This window comes from Cryptomeria japonica, chromosome 8 (assembly GCF_030272615.1).
Source record: "Cryptomeria japonica chromosome 8, Sugi_1.0, whole genome shotgun sequence".
In the NCBI taxonomy this organism is placed as follows: domain Eukaryota; kingdom Viridiplantae; phylum Streptophyta; class Pinopsida; order Cupressales; family Cupressaceae; genus Cryptomeria; species Cryptomeria japonica.
In genome coordinates, this window is record NC_081412.1 from 515,772,666 (window position 1) to 515,789,917 (window position 17,252).

General features: G+C 34.3%; 1 protein-coding gene across 3 annotated transcripts; it reads left to right on the top strand.

Moving 5' to 3' along the window:
- The first annotated feature begins 2,606 nt into the window (after positions 1-2,606).
- Positions 2,607-15,892, top strand: LOC131041848 (uncharacterized). Of its 3 annotated transcripts, none has more exons than XM_057975071.2 (6): positions 2,607-3,615; positions 8,819-8,877; positions 9,100-9,228; positions 11,032-11,167; positions 11,798-11,835; positions 15,447-15,581. In XM_057975071.2, the coding sequence occupies exons 1-5, from the start codon at positions 2,911-2,913 to the stop codon at positions 11,810-11,812; spliced, it is 1,044 nt and encodes a 347-aa protein (XP_057831054.2). In that variant the 5' UTR covers positions 2,607-2,910; the 3' UTR covers positions 11,813-11,835; positions 15,447-15,581. The 3 variants fall into 3 exon arrangements, with proteins under 3 accessions (XP_057831054.2, XP_059065824.1, XP_057831052.2); XM_059209841.1 differs by having other exon boundaries at positions 11,798-11,843; positions 15,447-15,571; XM_057975069.2 differs by lacking the exon at positions 11,798-11,835 and having other exon boundaries at positions 2,609-3,615; positions 15,447-15,892.
- The last annotated feature ends 1,360 nt before the right edge of the window (positions 15,893-17,252 follow it).

Sequence of the window (17,252 nt, forward strand, 5' to 3'; positions counted from 1 at the left end):
TCAACCTTGGACCAATATCATCAAGGTCGGCTCGACAAATATCACCTAATTATAAAAATATAACCATACACGCTACAATATCACATTCAGACCAAAACATTGTCGACTAAGACATAGAATGGACCTAAAGTACCATCTTGAATATGAAACACCTCCAAGAATTATGCATCAAACACCTGCAACACGCTACAATCCTCGTGTCAACCAAGAACATGAAGAACACCACAAGATCAAGAAAATCATCAATAACACGTTTGTCGATCAATGCGGACCACCAACACAAATATCACATGATCTAAAAACATCCACAAGCACCCTGAATTACCGCATCAACATCCACACCAACTCAAATTACTAGATTTGTCGTTATCACCATACCGAACTTCAAGAACACTAACTGAATTGACTATCAACCTAGACAAATCAGTTGCAAAGCTCCAAACCACGAACCACTTGAATTGAGGACACACGCCAACGTTCCAAACATATTCCCAAATCCACAAACAAAGATATTTCAATGCGGAGCAATGCATATCAAAATACTGAACACTGACAACATTGAATAACAGAAAAACTGGCCACAACACAGATACTCATAAATCACTTAAATCTTCATGCAGACCTCTGAAACTCATGCTAAATCAACTAGAGATATCATTCTACAAATCCTTTAATCCACAAACACTGATCATTAATATACAACATAAACCAACTAACTGAACTTCACTGCAACACTGCACCAAACAGAGAAAATATGTTGACAACAATGACAACACATCTCTCCAACACATCCAATATGTATATGGTGGATGTGAATCCATGTGGTGAAGAGGAGAGTGGTGAACAATTGGTGGAGGAGGATGACAAGTGTCCTAGCTATGTCAGTGACATGGAAGAGTAGCCCAACTACTCCACTCCATTTTGTGAGTTCTACTCACATTTTTTTCCTACCCGACATATCTCGTGTAGTAGAACACGAGTGAATCAACAATCAACACCACCAAAAATATTTGTCAGTTTTTTTCTCAGTTCTAGTTTGGTTTATCTTTTCTTTCCAGAAATTAGTGCTATTTTGACAAAGATCAAATTAGACTTTAATTGATATATATATATGCTAATAAATAGAGGATGGAAATCGATTGTAGAGTTGTCCCTGGAGGAGACATCGTGGGCTTCTACGTGAGGGATAGAAGAATGTGAAATTGATGCAAAATAAATGTAGAATGCGAGATAAGAAGCAATGCATAGAGGCAAATAGGGGAAAGTAAAAAAAAAAGTGTGGGAAAAGATATTACCAAAGTATGTTGAAATGTTAGTGTGTATAAATGGTAAAAGAGGATAGTGCACAGACATGATACTAATAGAGCGTGATGAAAAGTTAGAGAGGAGAAGGGTTGCACAAGGAGTTAGAGTAGGTCGTGTAACAAATGTGAAAGAACTAAGCATAGTATGTGAAGTTAAAATGGAGTCCATCGAAAGGCCATGAATTGTAATTTGTTTTGCAGATATATTTTGTTTGATGAATGATAAAATTTGTTATTTAGTTTACTACAATTTGTTTGTTTCCTTGTGAGTTTTGTGTGTTAGGCAAGGGGGTTTTTTTTCTTCGTCTTTCATCAGAACATCAACAATATTTCTATACAATCATCTCATTTATAATCCTCCAATCTATCTAACCATCTATTGAAGAAAAGCATGTAACAATTTAGAGTTGTATTAACTATATTAGAGGCGTAGTCTCACACAAAAAAATTAATAATTTTAAGATCAAGTTCGGACTATGAGATTAAAAAAATGTGAACAAAATCCAAGATCAAGTTATTTACCAACTTTCCCACATAAAGATCGTCATTTTTACACACTCATTATTATGTTAAAGGCAATCAACTGAAAATGAGTTGATAAACCAAAATATTGTAGTTCAATTAGTCAGGGTGATGATATATTCCTTGGTCACGTCATCCACCAAGATTCAAATCTATCAAAGATGAAGTCAAGATCATACCTTAGATCACTTTAACAAAAAAGACATCGACAAAAAAATAAATAAATTTAAGATCAAGTTTAGACTATGCGATAAGTATGTGAACAAAATCCAAAATCAAATTATATACCAACTTCTACATAAAAACCATCATTTTAACACAATAATTATTATAAGAAAGACAATTAAATCAAAGCAAGTTGTTAAACCAAAATATCATAATACAATTAATGAAAATAATAATACCAATCTGTGTTATGTCATCCACCAAAATTTTAAAAAATTTAAATCTCTCATACCTTAGATCACTAAAAGAAATTGACAAACGGTCACAAAAAGATATCAATCAAATTTATACTCATACAAAATTAAAAATTAAAAAACTATTAGATTTGACATAAAATGGTGTGAAAAGAAAAAGAAGAGAGAAAAGAAACCTTAAAGGTAATACCCGGTTTAAAACTTCTAGAAAAATGTATCGCCACGATCTTTAGACTACCAGTCTTTTCATAGAAATTTCCCAAAAAAACAAACGTTACGAGAAGAACATAATAATAAAAGTATGCCCGGATAGAATATTCTCATTTTAAATATATGACAAAATTTCTTCTCGAAACCATTGCGACGGAAAAAAACATATTAAATTCTCATCTGACCGAGCAAATGCGTCGTTCAATTGATCGCATTTCCAAATCATTTGTCCAAAAACGTCATCCATTCACTAATAATCCAGGCCATGGAAGTTCTAGAAGATTTCACGCCACAGGGCAAACACGTTTCTACAGTTACAGTGTCGTCTTGTTGCCTGGCCGTCGTTTGACTGGAAGGCAGATTCATCTGCCCCCACAAATCTGAAGGAAAAGAGACATTCAAAATTCAACCAGACATATATCGGATTGTTCAAGTGAAATGCTGTCAATCTCAGAATGTCATTGGTATGCGGAGTCCCTGTACTGGAATGCGTTTATTGCATAGCCTGCGCTCGGTGGGCATGGAAGCGGTGCCTCCACACGGGCACCCATGACAGCAGCCGCTGGGGCGTGGCCACGCCCGACGAGTTCGAGCCCGTGCCTCGCCTCTGTCGGCTCGTCATGGCCGTCTATGAAGATGATATCCAGAAACCCCAATGGGAGCCCCCGGGGGGATATGGTATAAACCCTGATTGCCTCCTCAAAAGGGTTACATACGAACAAACCGGCGGCCGCGCGCCTCCTTACATTATCTACCTTGACCATGAGCACCGTGAAATTGTGCTCGCGATCCGCGGCCTCAATATGGTCATGGAGAGTGATTATGCTCTGCTGTGGGATAATAAGCTTGGGCAGCAGATGTTTGATGGGGGTTTTGTGCACAACGGCTTGCTTAAGTCGGCCGCTTGGGTGCTTATTACGGAGGGCGATACTCTTCGCGAGTTGCTTGAGGAGAATCCTGAGTATTCGCTTACTTTTGCGGGGCATTCTTTGGGCTCGGGTATTGCTGCGCTTTTGGCTTTGCTTGTGGTGAAAAATGGCGACCAGCTTGGCGGTATTGAGAGGAGTAAGGTCAGGTGTTATGCGTTTGCCCCTGCCCGGTGCATGTCGCTCAATTTGGCGGTCCGGTATGCCGATATTATCAATTCCGTTGTATTGCAGGTGCGGTTTTGTATGTTGTATGTTTTCTTTAGTGAATGAATGAATTTATTTTAATAACATCTATCAGACCAATCAGTCTAAGGAATCAATCAGTCTAAGGAATCAAGATATGCAATGTTAATTCATTTTTAAGTTTCTCTTTAGGTTGGTTATTTGGTTATTTTATTATGTATCTTGATTAAGAAATCTGTCAAATGTGAAGCTTGTCTCAAAAATCTCATTCAGGCTGTTCACTTGTAAAATGTTTTCAAACTGAATATGGATATCTTCATTCGTCAGAATTGAATTTTGGCAGTCCCTTAATTCAATTGTAAGAATGTTTGGATAAAGTAAACACACATTAGGTTTTGTATGACAAAGGTTTTCCTTTAGCGAATCAATTTTTTGCAGTATGTGAATCCATTTGTAAGAGCTTTTCAAAAGAAAATGTGTGTTAGGTTTTGTATGACAAATGTTTTCTTAAGTGAGCATCAATTTTTCAGTCTGTGAAAACTCAATTGTGAGTGGTCTTGGAAAAAATTGAGTTAAATTTTTATCAAAATTTTAAGTCACATTTTGCGATTATATTTTGTGGAAATTAAATGAAAATGGATGATGGATTGTGATTTGAAATGTTGAGATGAGAACTAAATGATGTTTTTCTAGAAGCTCTTGTAATTGATATGTTTTCTTTGTTTCTTATTTTTATCATCTTTTTCCATTGTTCCACGGGGATGCGTCATCCCCTCCCTCAAAATCCATGTGTTGGGATGAGGAGGGGTTGAAGATGTGGGTGGGGACTTGGGGAAATGCCTCCCCACTGTTCCACCTTGGGATTTTTTTGCAATGTATTCTCAAAGAAGGGACATTTCTTGGATGTCTTGTTGGTCTGGCATGCCTTCGAGACCCCAACATGCCTCTAGCATGCTTAGGGGACTCTCAAGTGTATCCAACACACTCATGGGATTTCCAAATGTCTCCTGATCGTATGTGGGGCTTTTGGGTGCCCCCTATGGCAAATAATAAAAAGAGTCAATTAAAAAAAGAAAAGAAAAGAGTTTTTTTTGGATCTTTGTGCAACAAACCGTAACCCTAATGGTTGATGGGATCTACCCAAACCTTGGGAAGTCAGAATTTCTAAACCTCATTCTAAATCACTCCCAAGTTTCAACAACAAGTTGCAAGCTTGAAAGAGTGAGAAAGATTGCAAGTGAGGGCATTAGGAAGAGTGAGAGGAAGAGCAAGTGTGAAGCCTTTGTTAGTGTCTATTGTTTATTTCAATTGAATAATTTTAGTTGACTAATTTAGTAATTAATTTAGGTCCTAGGGGTTTACATTGTTACAGTTTAAATTTTAGTTTTATAAATAATAATAATAAAATTATAATAGCAATATAACAAGTGTTCAAATTTTTTTTTTGTTAAATTATTAATAAATATATATTTTTTAAAATTTGTATAAATATTTGATTAAAAATTAAAATTACAAATCAAATTAGGATTTCATCTCTTGTGTATCTTTGTTTATATGTTTTTTTTGACTTGAAGTAAGAAGGTTGAAATATGAAAAACAAAATTAAAATCCTTGTGTCTTGAGCTTGTGCATAATTTAATATTTAATGACATGACATGTATGGATTGGTAGCCATAATTTTCGTTTCTTGTAGTGTCACTAAGTTTTACTTCTCATAGCATGAGTGATGAAGAGGATCTAGAAGAGCCTATGGGAGTTCAATTAAACACTTCAGTGTGGGTGTGTGAGGCAACTAGTTCTATTGGTAGTGCACATTTTAGTTGCCCTTACAAATTATTGAAGGATTTTGCCAATGGTCCCTTTGATAAGAAGTTGCCTTTAAGGTAATTTGCAACTAGACTTAAAAGCAAATTGCAACTATATTGCAAGCAAAACTTGGGGCAATGGGGGGCACTAGGCTATAGAGATGTTATTTTGTTAGCTTGAATTTCAAGGTAGCATCATAAGAGTTAATTAACATCTTTATGTCACATGCAAAGGTGTAGGAGTATGCAAGGGATAGTCACCTGAAAAAAGAATTGAAATAAATAGGTTGTGGAGTTATGCTAATGACTAAATTCTTGTACTTGTTGCTTTGCCATCGAGGGTTCCTACTACTAGTTCTAGAACTGCCCCAAATCCATAAGCTTCAGCTTGTTCTACTTCTACTTTTTCATCTAGTTTAGGGGTAATCACATCAAAGCTTAAGGAGAAATGAAGAACAAGCACTAGTGATGTTGTATACATTGTGGCAAAGTTATTCAATGTGTAAAATAGAGATGAGGTAGATGATCCCATGGGCAAATTTTTCTTTGCCAATGGCATTCCCTTTCATGTGGCTCACTTTCCTTATTATAAGGAGGTTGTGGCAAAAATAATTAGAACAAGACCATTATATGTGCCACAAAGTGAGGACAACAATCTTGGATAAGAACTATTCCAAGATTAATATTCTAATGGAGAAAATGAAAGCTACTTGGGTCACTAGTGGATGCAACATAATCATGGATGGATGGACAAATATCAAGGATCACCCACTCATGAACATTATGGTCACATGTATAGAGGGGCATTACATTGTTAGGGCTATGATTGTATAAGACATTGCAAGGATGTTGATTTTTAGTTTGAAATCCATATAGATACTATTGAGGAGGTTGTATAGAGGGGCCTTACTTTGTTAGGGCTATTGATTGTATAAGACATTGCAAGGATGTTGATTTTTAGTTTGAAATCCATATATATACTATTGAGGAGGTTGGGTCAAAGATTGTGGTGCAAATAGTGGCAGATGGAATATATGTGTGCAATAATGCAGGCGAATTGATTGAGAGAGGCTGCAAGCATATTTGGTGAACTCCTTGTTGCGTGCATGCTATGAGTAATTGCACTCCAAGACATGGACAAATTTAGATGGATTAAAGAGGTGGTTAATGATGCTAGAGATGTGCAAATGTTAACCACCACACTTCACATGTACTCTTTAGGACCTTCGCTAAGGAGTTCTTGAAATGTGTAGAGACTAAATATGAATCATACTTAATTTTCTTGGAGAGGATGCTTGAGTTGCAAGAGGCATTGCAATTAATGGTCATCATAGCAGAGTGGAATTGGTGGCTTGATTCTAAGTTAGAGCAGGGGAATAAGGTGGAGGTGGTGAAGAGTGATACTTTTTGGGCTGATGCAAGATACATTGTTGCCATCATTACCCTAGTCTTTAGAGTTATTAGTGGAGACACAAATGCAACTAACCTTGGAGAGATTTATGAATGCATTGATAGTATGCTTGGCCAAATGAAGGCCATTGTATAAGTGAAAAACCCCACATTAGAGTTATACAATGAACACATTCAACCAATCATTCGTTGCCATTGGAAGATGCCTGAAGTGGTATGTGCAAAGGTGGTTAGAATTACCTTGTATAGAATGCAAAGGTGAAGGTAGGGTTCATGAAGGCCATTTAGAAGATGCGTGATTCTACATATGCTAGCATCATTCATATTGAGTGGTCAAAGTTTACCACTTGTAGGTGATATGATAAAGAAACTATGGCACAAGAGGATCCAATTCTATGGTGGACTTATGGATGGGTCTACTTCTTTGACAACCACACTAGCCGTTTGTCTACTGTCCTAGGTTTCTAGTTCTTTTGTTGTTGAGAGGAACTGGTCTATAGTTTATAGTTTCATCCACTTTGCTAAGAGGAATCAACTTACCTCTAGGAGGGTGAAGAAGCTTGTAAATGTACTGGTCTATAGTTTATAGTTTCATCCACTTTGCTAAGAGGAATCAACTTACCTCTAGGAGGGTGAAGAAGCTTGTAAATGTACATAGCACCTTGCATCTCATTGACTGCAATACACTTATGCAGAAGGAGAGTCCAATTTCTTGAGTGATGAGGAGTTTGGCATAGACTTTGGGGACGAATGATGATTTGAGGCATTGGGCCATCAGCCAATTGTATTTTTGAATGTAATCATAATTTTGAATCTAATATAAATGTAAAGATATTTGACATTTTCATTGTTCATTCAATGCAATATCAAATATGTTTGAATAATAAAAGTTTCATAGGTCATCCTTTGTATATTTTTTTTATATTTTTTTTTTATAAAAGTGCTATATATATTTGTGCCGCTGTCTTGCTGTCATCCCAAAATCTAGGTCCTTGTTACCCTGTCCTTGAAGTCGTCCTCATCATCCCCCTATCTCCTTGTTTTGAGACTCCATGGAACATAGTCTTTTTCTGCAATTACTGAGCAATATTTTAGTATGACATATTTTATTTCTCGAGCATCAAGTTTTCACAGTCCATGAATTTAAGAGTTTTGTTCATGAGTTGAATTGTAAAAGCTTTTGGAATAAACTGTGTTAAATTTTTGAATCAACATTTTGGATCACATTTTATAAGAAACAAATGAAAATGGATTGGGTAGAGTGTGATCTGAAACTTTGATACACAAACTTAACACACTTTTTTTCTAGAAGCTCTTACAATTGACATGTTCTCTTTGTTTCCTATTTTTGTTTTCCTTCTCTGCAGTTACTGAATAATATTTTTTAATTTGTTTTAGGTATGGATTTAGTTGGCCTTGCATTTTGTAAATTTATGCTTGTTGCAAGTTTTAAAATTTGTTAAAATTTAAGCACATCCTGCATTCATTGTGTGTTATTCTCTTAAATCAAATCAATATTGTAAGCTCTCTTAAAGTAAATTTCAAGCACAAGAAGTGCCTCTTTTTGTTTTTTAACTTTGTGTGAAATTAGATTTTCAACCCGTCTTAAATTTTAAGCACTATAAATCTATAATATTCTCCTAATATCAAGCACAAGAGGTGTCTCTTATTGTTTGCCAACTTCAACTCAATGTGTATTTTGATTTAAGCCCAACAGGCGTAGCTTCAGTTATTATATGATTTGCACTTTTGTCTGGTACTTGTACGAGACAATTAGGTCTATTTTATAAGTGTTTTTCTTGCATATGCTCTACTTAGTTTTAGAGCATTAGTATGGAAGCACGTTAATCAGCTCGAGATCCAAAAATAGTTTTACTGTATTCGCTCTCTTTTAAATTGTCATGCCAGGTGCCAACTCAAATTGTAAAATTTTTGGTGATCTAAAATACCTATATCGTATGGGCAGTTGTGAATATTTATAATTGCAGTTTTATGCATAACATGCTTTAAAACTAATGTAATTTTTGTCATTTTAGGATGATTTCTTGCCAAGGACTGCTACTCCTCTAGAAGATATCTTCAAATCCATTTTCTGGTACGAGGAATATTTTTTTCTGTGATTACGAAGCTGGATTATTCTTTTTCCCACAATTGACATTATTATTTTCAAAGAATAATTTTACTAGTCATTTCCTAGTTTTTTGTTTAATTTTAACTTTTACTGCCACTGATCACATAGTTTGTAGAGTTCTTTATTGACACAATATTTGTCCACTGTCATTGACTTAATATTAGAGGCATGGATGCCTCTGGACAGCTTGCCTTGTTTACTCTGTGTTAGATGTATGAGAGACACATGTATACCAGAAGAAAGAATGCTTGCAGATCCACGCAGATTATATGCACCAGGACGGTTGTACCATATTGTGGAAAGGGAACTTTGCAGGTATCTGGCCAACTTTTTTAGCTGATAAAAAATAGAATGAGTGCTTGAATTCTTTTTCCAACTTCCCTATGTTTTGCTATGATTGCTTCATGGTCAAGCGTGTATTTATAACTATTGATGATTGAAGATCAATTCGCATGCCAATGAATGATATATCTGCACTGCAGGTGATACTTTTGGAGATGCCCTTTTATTATCACCGATGATTTGCGTACACATTTTACCACTTGTTGATAGAATGTGTAATAGCACAATGACAGGAATGAGTGATCCAGAAATGTCATAGGAGTCAGAGAGCACAATCTGCATTTGAAATTATTATAAAGAAGTAGATTGTTTACCTCAATTCATTATTCTTATTATTTTATTTGCATTCATTATTTCCTATAAATTTATACATTTTCTATCATTTTTGGTGTAAATTTCTTGCTAGAACTTACTAGTCAAGTATGACACTTTATTACAAGGTTAACTGTGATGTAGGTGCATAACTCTTGATGCAAACCCCAAAACATGGATGTGTGGGTATGAGGTTGCAGTGGTACATAGGGAGTGAAACCTCAAAACTGATGTACGATGTAACATTTTAATTGTAAAATAAAACTTGAAAGTTTAAACACCAAAACTTGGGTACACTGCTACATTTAAACTTGGAAGTACAAACGTGAAACATAATCATCATGAAATTTAGTAATATTGAAATCAGATATCTCTATTTATATAAACCAATACATCAATATATGTCATGAGCAAAACACAAAATGAGCATAATGTACAAAGTGTTTCACAAAATCTATTTACTTAATTTACAACTGTAATCAAGATAGTGCCCAAAATTTTCTTTTATTCTTTTTTTTTTTTTTTAAAAAAAAAATTCTTTTGTGCTAAAGGAATCTAAGGTAAAGGGACCTTAGACTTGGAATGTTTGTTGGGATTTCAAAATTAAATTTAAGCATCAACCATGCTGTGGCTACCCACAGGGCAGTCTCCAATTATCAACTCTGTGCATATTCTTGCTGCTAGGAAGTGAGTGAAAATAAAAGCTAGCGGCTCTCATCATTTATCTATCACATTCACTAGTAAGTTTCAGGTCAAACTTCAGCCATTTGAACCCTCATGAGCAGGAAAATTACTTTGCAGTGTTTTAACTGTAATTTGATCACAAAATGTTGAAGTGAGCTTAATTTTTGACTGGAGAAACTAGACATCTTTTATGTACTTAATACAACTGATTAGTCTGGAATTTTCCATATGGTCCTCTATATCATAGAAGGTAGTTGGTTGCTGGAAATGCCTTTCTTGTCATTTAGGACATATAGGATGAGGCAATATGGTGTCATAATTGGCCCATTGATTAAGCAATGTTAGAGAAATTGCACATTTGAAATTGGCATATTGGGATGACAAAAATCCTTTCCAAACAAGTAATTAGAGCTATCTGGGATTCTGGAGTTTAGACTAAGAATAATACGATTGTAGCGCTAGCTACTACTAGTATATATAGCAATCTTAGCTCTGGCTTTGTCAATGGTCAATTTTTTTCTTTTTTAATAGATCTTTTCTCTATGTAGAACAATTTCATAATATTCATGAGAGTTATTTACGACACAAGAAAGGGAGATGGTTTTGAAAGCTTTTGGCATCATGGAGAATTGTACAATAATATAATGCTTTTCTTAGAGGTTTTAGTTAATTTCACTATCTCAATTTCATAATTTAAATAGTAACCTACAGTTCAAGGGGATAAGAAAATTGTACAAGTTTGTGTCATATTTTAATCCTTTTTTCAATCACATGATGCAGATGTGGAACGATTCCACCAGTTGTGAAAACTGCTGTTCCAGTAGAGGGAAGATTTGAGCACATCATTCTTTCATGCAATGCAACAAGAGACCACGGAATAATTTGGATTGAAAGGGAATCACAAAAAGCATTAGATGTATGTGCAATCCTTGACTCCTTTTTGAGTATTATTCAAGTTTTGATTTGTATTTAGGCTTGTTACTGTTACCAATTTTTTAATGCACCTTTTTTCATATGAATCTGCATGTGAATGTGTACCCTTTGTGTAAGAAGGATTTTGGATTTGTTCGTTATACGGTATGCATGGCAAGTCTATGGCTTCATTTTTGCTTGAAATGTATATGTATTCAAAACAGAGAGTGAAATAGACTTAGGAGGTCTTTCCTTTTACAAATCCTCTATTTTTATGAGCTTGTGAAATGTTAAGTGACGATAAGTTTCTGTTGGATCAATAAATGAGCCTAGAACAAGTCATTTGGCTCATTTAGAGCCTAAGGATTTATATAATATATTGCGCTTGGGCAAAGGTGTTATCAGATATAGTATAAAGCCTGCCTATCTATTATTTTTTGGGGGGATGCAGGTGCAAGCCAACTATTTAGGGTGATCCTTTTAGTTCCCAATTAGGGGATCCTGCAATCTTTAAAGCAGATGCAGCCAATCTGAGACATTAGATTTTTCACAGTTCATAATGATAGTTGTTGTGTTTCTGGATTCAACTGTGTGAGCTTTACTTAACGATACAATATTTGATGCATGCTTTCAGGAAATTAAAGTGTGAAGAGTGGTTATGATTAAAAAAAGGTATTGAGGTAATCTATGATTCTATACTGTTTCTATATAATTCATGCATTTGGAAGTTGTTTTTAGAACAGAATGCACCTCTTGGCTTACCTTTACCATAGCCTAACCTTATATGTTTATATCAATTTTCAATGTATTTTTTTAGGTTAGGAACCCTATGAATGGAGCTTGCGTAACTTATCCCTAATTTGTCAAAATTGATTTCTTGATCTTTATTTCAGACAAAAACTACATTTACTTCTAAATATGTTGAAGTTTTATGGGTATTTCTAATATATATGCCTTGGAATTTCTTAGATCAGGTATATTGGTTTTGAATGTTTGTTGTCTTTTACTTCGAGTTGGTGAGTTCATGGCTCAAACACTTGGCATATTAGGAATGCTTGAGGTCAAAGCGTGATCGCAAGAAATTGCCCAGAGAAGTATGCTGCTGTTAATTGGAATCAAAAGGCCTTCGTGACTTGGAAATTTTGCCTAATTGCCTGAGGGTTTGTTGAGTACCATGAACCATAGGACTTGAACGAGGACTTGTATGTGGTTTTACATGCTCCAGTTATTTTCTGGATTGTGGAATGAACCTCTAATATTAATCTTGTTACTGAGATTGGCTTTGATACCATGTTAAAACACATGCTATGGAAACGCTAGACCTTTACAAGTGTAGGTGTTTTGTGATGTGACTGCTTATTGACCTCTAACAAGAATCAACCCAAATCTTGCAAATGGTAAAAACCAATGTTTTTTCCTTTGCATATCTGGAAAAATGTTTGCCCTTCTGTTACACCTTACAGCATCCATTTTATCACTTTCATTATTGTGTTTGGATTACCAAGTTGTTAACTAGCAGCACATAATACATAATTATTATGTAGTTTCATACAGACTTTATTACTGATATTTATAATTTATTCTCTTAAATTTGTCAACAATCAACATAGCGTTGATAACAAAAAAATATATTCTGTTGTGTTATGTGGACCTTCCCACAGATACCTTTAATTTATTCTCCCAAGTTTTTAAAACTAGCTTCGATACCGAAGAATTTATCTGAAGAAACATTTCTTTCAAAACTTAATAAGCAGAGTAGAATTTCTGCATACATTCATGAAATTGTTAACAAAACACTATGAAATCTTTGAGAAAATAAGTCTCAGAGTCCAGACATTGTGGAAGGTGAAAATTGTTAACAGAACACTATGAAATTTTTGAGAAAAGAAGTCTCAGACATAGTGGTAGGTGAAAATTGAATGTAGAAGTTACCAGGTTAAAACAGAAAGAAAATGGGCAGTCTTATTCTATGTGGATTCTGGTGGGTCCCACATTCACCCTGAATTATTAGTATGTTAAATTTCGAGAGAATGTGATGAAATGCACGGGGCAATGAGGAGGAAGGTTCAAGTATATGGGAATTCAAAGCTCCAAACCGCGGAAAACTACAAATAATTTAAACAGTTAAGAACGCTTGAACTATGACATGCCAGAAAGTTAATAAAAAAATGGATGTCAAAAGCTAACACTACAGATATGTTTCTAGCAGCAGAAAATGCATAGCTGTTCTCATTGCAACGCAAAGGCAGGCAGGTATCACACAAAGGTAAAGATCTTCTTAGTGTAAAAATAAGGGTAGAAAACAAAGAAAGTAGGATTAGAAAGTTGATGAAATGCCCCATTGCCCTAGTACCAGTATCAATACCTAAACAGTGATTTGTTTTGGGTGGAAGGATCCAACGTCTTCCGCAACTCTGCGGGTGGCCAATAAAGGTCTTCAGTCCTATGTCCTTCGCAACTTTTTTTGACACAATAAAGGTTGTCACATGGAATATATCTTAATATGATCTGACGGATGTGTTTGAAAAGGAAATTATAGTCGTTGAAGCTTACTGTAGAATATATGATCCTATTCGATTCTCTTAGTTAGGAGTACAGGCCTTAGTATGACATATCCATTGATAGAATACACGTTCCCATTTGATTCTCTTAGTGAGGAGTGTAGGCCTCAGTTCGACGTATCCATTGTAAATCTCAGATTTTGCAAATTAATCAAACTCGAGGATAAAGTTCTATTCTAAGAAATACAAAACCTATCAAGTTGTATGTCTTCATCAAGTCTTCATATTATCAGCAAATTCATCTTTTATTTTATCGAAAAAACCTATCATCTCTGGGTATAACTCTCCTAACTCTACAGTAAGTTTTCGCATTGATGTTGATGACAAGATAAACTAATTATACAATAAAAAAATAAATTTTTTTTTTTACTAACTTTGAGAAGATTGTGCCTTAAATGATTAGCCACCAAAACTTACTGAATCTCGTAATTTGCAAGTTAACACAAAAGCATTTTTTAGCTTTAAAGAGATTGGATCTTCCATCAGGCCAAATTCTGTCAGAAGTATTTCATCAAAATTTACATCTGTAATTCCAACAGTCTCTTATTGAGCCTCTAAGTTCATCGAGCCATTTTTTAAGATACCAGCTATCTAATAAATCTTCTAGCAATTTATTTGGTAGAATTGGCTCTTCTTTATGCTAGATCCTTATATGCCTTTCTCTTCAGCAAATCTCTTATGGCTTGACAATCTGTTTTGACTGTAAAATGTTCAGGCTTGAGATAGATTTTAAATTTCTCTATGCTTCTTTTGACTGCTAGAATCCCTCTCATAGATGTGATACCTGAAGTCTGTTCATGTTTACTGCTAGAATTCAGGTGATACTTGATTTGTGGCGACAGATTTCCTTCTTTCCATCCGGGAATTCCTGAGTGAAAACTGCAGGCCATGTGGTGTTAGTCTGTTAGATGCATCAGTGTAGAGGACCAATGGAATTCCTGGATACTTGTAGGGCTGGAAGGGTGGAACATCTTTGTTTGATCTTTTGGACTGCTTGGGTGGCTGAATCATCCCATGGTTTACCTATTACCTTTAGCACATTCTGAATTTTTTGCCTATATATATGGTGTCTTCAACTACCTGTTTCCTATTTTTTTAAAAATGGGATTTTGTAGCAGTATCAATACCAGTACTAGTCTATTGGCAACCTTGGCATAAGCATGTTTATTTCCTTCGCATCTGATTTTCCATTTCGTTCCTGCAACAGTGAAGTGTTTTCATCCGAGGGGAACTTAAATACATGTTTTTCAGCAAATATATGGTGTATTCCAGTAATATGTTGTTGAATTACTAATATAGATTTGTTTAATTCTGCCCAAGCATCTGTGAATATTTGCAACAACATTTTCTATGCAATTAACTTGAATGTCAGGTGTCATTAACCTGATTCTAAAAGTTCGCTTTGTTGTAAATATTAGTCTTGAGGCTCTCCTCTTTTTTGATATTGTGTAGCAGACATTTTATGGAGGTTCAACCTTCTCAGAAATTCCATTAATAAAATTGGTACTGTTCACTGAAAATCAGCAATCTATGTTTGAGGCATAACATTCCGCTAAATCAAACTATTTTTGGGTTTGAATGTATGAGGCCTGTTGCTATGTATTTAGTATATACTTGCTGATTCCCTTTCATAATCTGCTTTTAAGCTTACTTTCTCTGAAAGATTACATTTTATTTACTTATTCTAGTTAACACCTAATTTGGATTTGTTTTTTTATACAGTTAATGATAGAGAGGGATAGGACGATGGAGGTTCCTTCTGAACAGAAAATGCATAGACAACAATCACTCGCAATAGAGCATGATCAACAGTATAAGGCTGCTCTTCAAAGGGCTGTTACACTGAGAGTGCCAGATGGACACTCTAGCTATAATCCGCCATTGGATATGGTCTTTGATGAAAATTATGATGAAGGTGCTCCTCTTTTAGATGAACAGGGGGAGCAAATTACAGAAAAAATAGACATTGGGGAGCCTTCCTTCAGTGGAGAAGCGGTCAAGGGACAAAGCAATTGGGATGAGCTTAAAAAACTTCTTGAAAAGAAACCAGACGATGATAACAGTGTTAAATGAAGTGTGTATTATGCTTGTAATGATTGTGTGTTCTCATTCATTGTACATTTGATGTTAGTTGCTTTTATCAATTAATTCATTTTTTTATTGTTTTAGTTTGCATTCCTTAATAATAATTTTAATTTAATCATCAATTATTTGTTAGTTGTTACAAAATATCATACCTTCGATTTTTATAAATTATTAAAATAATATAATTAAATAAGATTTCAACAGATTTTTAACATTGAACCACACTGTTAAGTTTTTAACACTTAATTAATGTGATTTTTCTTCTTTTTTTTTTAATAAATTAGTATTAAGAAAAAATAGTTTTAAAGGTAAAAAACTTCTTATTATTGCGACCAATATAATTTTAATATTTAGTTAATTTGTTTTTATAAAAGTTATATTATTGTACTTACAATTATATAACAATTATTTTATATTGTTTTTACATTATTATATATTTGAAGAGCTATTTTATGTAGTTTGAATAGTTATTTAATAATTTTAGTCCATACTAAAATAAAAGGTTAGTTGTGTTTTGAAGACAATGTAGTAAGTAAAAGGATAAGTAATATATTTGAAATAATTATGAAGTTAAATATATAAATAATTTTAATGAAAAAATTATTTAGTAAGTAATATTTTGAATGTGTATGTATTCATGGTTATGTTTTTTAACAACTTAGAATAATAAATTTAGTACATTTATTTTAGAGAAATTTATGTAATCACAAATTTAGTTACAAATAGTTAAATAGAGGATGTCTCTAATATCTTTTAATATTATAAATCTATCTAAAAATAGTTACTTTAAAAACGACCTCTTTAACATATATAATTCTTGAAGTGGAGAAAAATGGGAAAGAAGGTTAAATGCATTAATTAAAACATAGAACAAAACAAAAGCATTCAAAGCAATCAAATAACTTTTTTATAACTTTTTTCTCACCTCCTTGTATTGAGGGATGTGGATTGCTCTCCAAATCTACACAACAAGAGGAATGATTGAGTGATGGATGATGGTTATGAGTGATGGATGATGGTTATGTGTGGTTAAGCTTTGATATAATATAGATATGGTTGATGGATTTATTGGCTCAACTTGACATCATAACACATGAATATGATAGATGATTTGTGAAGGGATGAGACTCCAATTTATAGATTTGAGGGGCCCAGAATGGATGGTCAAGATTGAAAAGAGATGGAGTGAGGATTGAAAGAAGATGAGGTGGATTTGAGCAGACAAGTGGGAAATCCAAGAGATTTTGTCATAAAGGCATTTTTGTCTCCAAACTTCTTAAGTACATGGGGAAGAGGTCCCCAAATATTTTGGAAAGAGGAGAAAAAAATTAAAAATTCTTTGGGAATGACAAAGGGAATTAAAAAATTTTGAGGAAGAGGTGGCATTGGAAGAATAAAGGATAAAAGGAATTAAAAATTCCTTGGAAATAGAGGGCATGACGA

Excerpts from the sequence above, each read along its gene's own strand:
- LOC131041848 (XM_057975069.2), top strand. The coding sequence starts at position 2,911 with ATGTCATTGGTATGCGGAGTCCCTGTACTGGAATGCGTTTATTGCATA. Across the intron at positions 3,616-8,818 it reads TCAATTCCGTTGTATTGCAG|GATGATTTCTTGCCAAGGAC; the intron begins GTGCGGTTTTGT and ends TTGTCATTTTAG. Across the intron at positions 11,168-15,446 it reads AATCACAAAAAGCATTAGAT|TTAATGATAGAGAGGGATAG; the intron begins GTATGTGCAATC and ends TTTTTTATACAG.